The following is a 3,833-nucleotide window of genomic DNA, read 5'->3' on the forward strand; positions in this document are numbered from 1 at the left end:
TGAGATTACCCAAATAATACGGGCCAGGGGAGCAACAAAATTAGCATGTGTGTGACTTACCAAACCTTTGCCAGGGTTCTTAAGGGCTCTGAGGAGGAAGGTAGGATACGGCATCATCACAGAAATACAATCCCAGTGATTTATACAGTTTTGCCAAATAAGGCCCATGGGGAAGATAGAAAAGGCCTAGAACTGCCTCCAGTTTCTCTTGAGACAGCCTGTTTGTCAAAACGCCTAGCTCATGGTCTTACCCTCCTTTCACATCATAGCTGACATTTAATCCTGACACTTTTTAATAATCAAACAGCATTTTACGAAAAGTTAATTAATGTCATTTTATTTGGGTACTATGTGACTTAGAACTCTTTTTATATTCTGAATTTTGTTTGACATTTTGAAAATACTATGCCTAACTCTTTTGTGTGGGTTAAAAAAAAAAACAGCACTTTTTTAAATATAGCTAGCATGAATTGAATACTATTTTTTTCCCTTCTCAAAAATTGACGCAAACACCAAAATATTTTTCATTCGAGGTCAAAGAAATGAAGCATTTTGTTTGTTTGGAATCTTAATTACCATGGTCCCAAACTTACCTAATTAGAAGCTCCTTCATAATGAGGAAAATTATTTTCAAAGTTAATGAATTTGCAAACAGGAAGATTGCTGTCTTTCCAGAATGAATTACCCACATTCCTTAAATATATAGTTAAACACTAATTAATATTAGTACTTAAAATATGTGGGATTGGTTTCACTGATAAATCAAACTTTCCTTTGTTTTAGACAGTATAAAAAGACTATGATTCCCCTCCTTGTAGACATTAGGCTGCACATAGAAACTTAATTCTAGATTCTGAACAAAATGAAAGTTATTTCATCAAAATGCTTCATTTTAGTGATTTTAGCCACTTCAAGCTTGTTAACATCAAATGTCTTTTGTTCAGATGAATTAATGATGTCCAATCTTGCCAGCAAAGAAAATTATGACAAATATTCTGAGGTAAGTTTTTTAACTCTAACATGACTAATATTAACTATATATTTGTCCTAAATCTAATGCATTTTTATTTTTTAAAGAAAAAGGAATGTTTGTGCTTTGTTGTTTGTCCAATTGCAGCCTTCCATGACAGTGCGTTGATGTAACTTGTATTTTTTAATACAACAGCAAACAGTCTGGCATAATGACAGTTTATGTACAGGATATGATACTTAGCAAGCACAAGGTACATTAATAATTTTCAATTGATTCAGAAGTACACAGTTGTAATAAATAGTTGCAGAAATAAGACCTGGATATATTTCAGCTGAACATTTGAGTTGTCTTCAACTACAAACAACAAAAAGAAAAATATGTAAGGATTATCTGTCCTACTTAGTAATGATGAGCCAGTAAGTTTATGGTACATCTATATCAAAGTAACGTATTTATCCTTAGATGGTGGAATTGCAAGATATTTCTATTTTATTTTTTATGATTTTATATATTTTCCAAACTTGCTGAAATGAGTATGTATTTCTTTTCACAATCAGAGAAACGATCATTTAAAAATCTTCATAGGGACAAATTTTCATGGTAAAGCTAAATCTAATTAAATATTTGCTGTATTTTAAATGGTTCATTTAAGGTTGGTATGTTAGTGGTACATAGCCCACAAACCAAACAGTGCTTTCCTAAAAATGTAACTTGTGTACTAATAAAAATACAATCAGTTTCTTAGAGCAGAGCTCTGAATATGAGCAGGTGAGAAAGACGATGAAGCCTCCTCTAACTCTACCCCAAAACCTGGCCAGCATCTCTGTTTTCATGTATCCACCACTTCAGCATTTAAAAAGAGGAGACACAGGGACATGAAGAGGCAGTGGGAGGTTTCTCTAAAATCAAAATATAAAAATACATGAAATATTTCATAAATAACATGGATCAAAAGCTGAAGGAGAATAACTGCAGTAAGATAAATGTTTGCCTCCTTTCAATCCTTTGTATGCTCCTGCTGCTCAAACACATTGCTGTATTCGCTCTATGGACTTTAGTAATATTTTACGGTTGTCTTACAATAGTCCAGGGATAGAGAAACTGGACTGCTTTAAGAAACCTAATATGAACTATTTCTTTAAAAATTCTGCCTATGAAAACACAAACTTTGTTTGTTGCTTTAACCATTCTGCAAACTAAAGTCTGGGTTTAAGTTAATTCGGGGTTTAAACCTATTGCCTATAACAATAACTTATTATTTTAAGATTTTAAAATTTTTTTTTAATTTTTTTAATTTTTTATTAACATATAATGTATTATTAGCCCCAAGGGTATGGGTCTGTGAATCTCCAGGTTTCCACACTTCACAGCACTCACCATAGCACATACCCTCCCCAATGTCCATAACCCCACCACCCTCTCCCTCCTCCCTCCCCCCAGCATCCCTCAGTTTGTTTTGTGAGAGTAAGAGTCTCTTATGGTTAACAATAACTTATTTTAATATACATTTCCAATCATAGCCTGAAGGAGACCTTAAGGGGGAAAAGGAAAGAAGTCTGAATTTTGAAGAACTAAAAAACTGGGGTCCAAAAACTGTCATTAAGATGAGTGCACCCACAGTCAACAAAATGCCACACTCGGCAGCCAACTTGCCGTTAAGATTTGGGAGGACCGTGGAAGAAGAAAGAAGCACTGGGGTGATGGCCAATCTGCCTCTGAGATTTGGAAGAAATATAAAGGAAAGCATCTCAAGACATGTTCCTAACCTGCCCCAGAGGTTTGGGAGAACAACAGCCAAAAGTGTCGCCAAGACACTGAGTGATTTGCTCCAACAATTCATGCATTCGCCATCTGCCAGTGAGCTACTCCATGAACTGCCAGCCTCAAGAAATCCAGAATTCTGATCAAAAACTCCCAGGGTAAATACCCGAAAACCAGTTAAAATGCATGGGCTCTTGTATGTAGCTGCCAGAAATGTGAAAAAGGATTACCTCTTTTCAAAAGAAATTTCTAAGAGAGTTAAGAGTCTTAGGAGGAAAAAAGCAAAGAGAAAGGGAAATAAGTACCTAAACTGAGACCTACAGAGGGCCAGATATAAACATGAGTAGCAGTAGGAAGTAATGACGTAGCTTCCCCTAAGCCCCACATGGGCATCAACCTCACTACTCTATAGCCACACACTGAGTAAGAAGATTCGATGATGTGATTGGGAATTAGGCCTGTGACATATAGTCCAACATTTGACCTCTTTAATGTGAAAGGTCCCACATGAGGAAGCTATCTACAAGGACAAAGGAAGGCATCCCAATACCCCAGGTCTCAAATTCAGAAGGTTTTCATCCTCAACCTTAAATCAAATTTTTTTTATTTTTTCTGGACCTCATTTTATAAGTGAGTTCTAATTCAATCATTGTTTGCTTTAGGAAGTATTTAATAAGATATCTACTATGTACAAATCAGAAAGCAAGAGGTCCATAAAATTAATAGGCAACTTACCTATTATTTTCTAATAGAGTATATGTAAAAACAACAAAACCAACAAATTTCTATAAAGTGGAACATGACACTTTAATTAAGGCCTTTAGAAAGGAAGGCAGCAAGCTGTGACACCTTAGAAGGGAGACATTTTCAGAACATTCCTGATTTTATTTTTTACCATGGCTCTTGTCCCTATCTGACATATGTTCAGAGTCCATTCCCCCTTAGTAGAATTTTGGGCCCATAAATCCCATGCTTTTTGTCCACTGCATATCCCCAGTGCCCAGAAAAAAGAGAGAGAGAGAGAGAGAGAGAAAGGAGAGTATTTCTACATGTGGAAATCTGAGAAATTTTTTTGAGTTAGACTTTGAAAGATGGCTCT

At 35.5% G+C, this 3,833-nt stretch overlaps 1 protein-coding gene across 1 annotated transcript; it reads left to right on the forward strand.

Moving 5' to 3' along the window:
• Window positions 1–862: 862 nt before the first annotated feature.
• Window positions 863–2,877, forward strand: NPVF (neuropeptide VF precursor; the record flags this gene model as incomplete). Its single annotated transcript, XM_082692403.1, has 2 exons — window positions 863–1,000; window positions 2,494–2,877. 2 exons carry the CDS (start codon window positions 863–865, stop codon window positions 2,875–2,877), a joined length of 522 nt encoding a protein of 173 aa, XP_082548529.1.
• Between the last annotated feature and the right edge of the window lie 956 nt (window positions 2,878–3,833).

Source organism: Mustela nivalis (genome assembly GCF_964662115.1).
Source record: "Mustela nivalis genome assembly, chromosome: 12".
NCBI lineage: Eukaryota > Metazoa > Chordata > Mammalia > Carnivora > Mustelidae > Mustela > Mustela nivalis.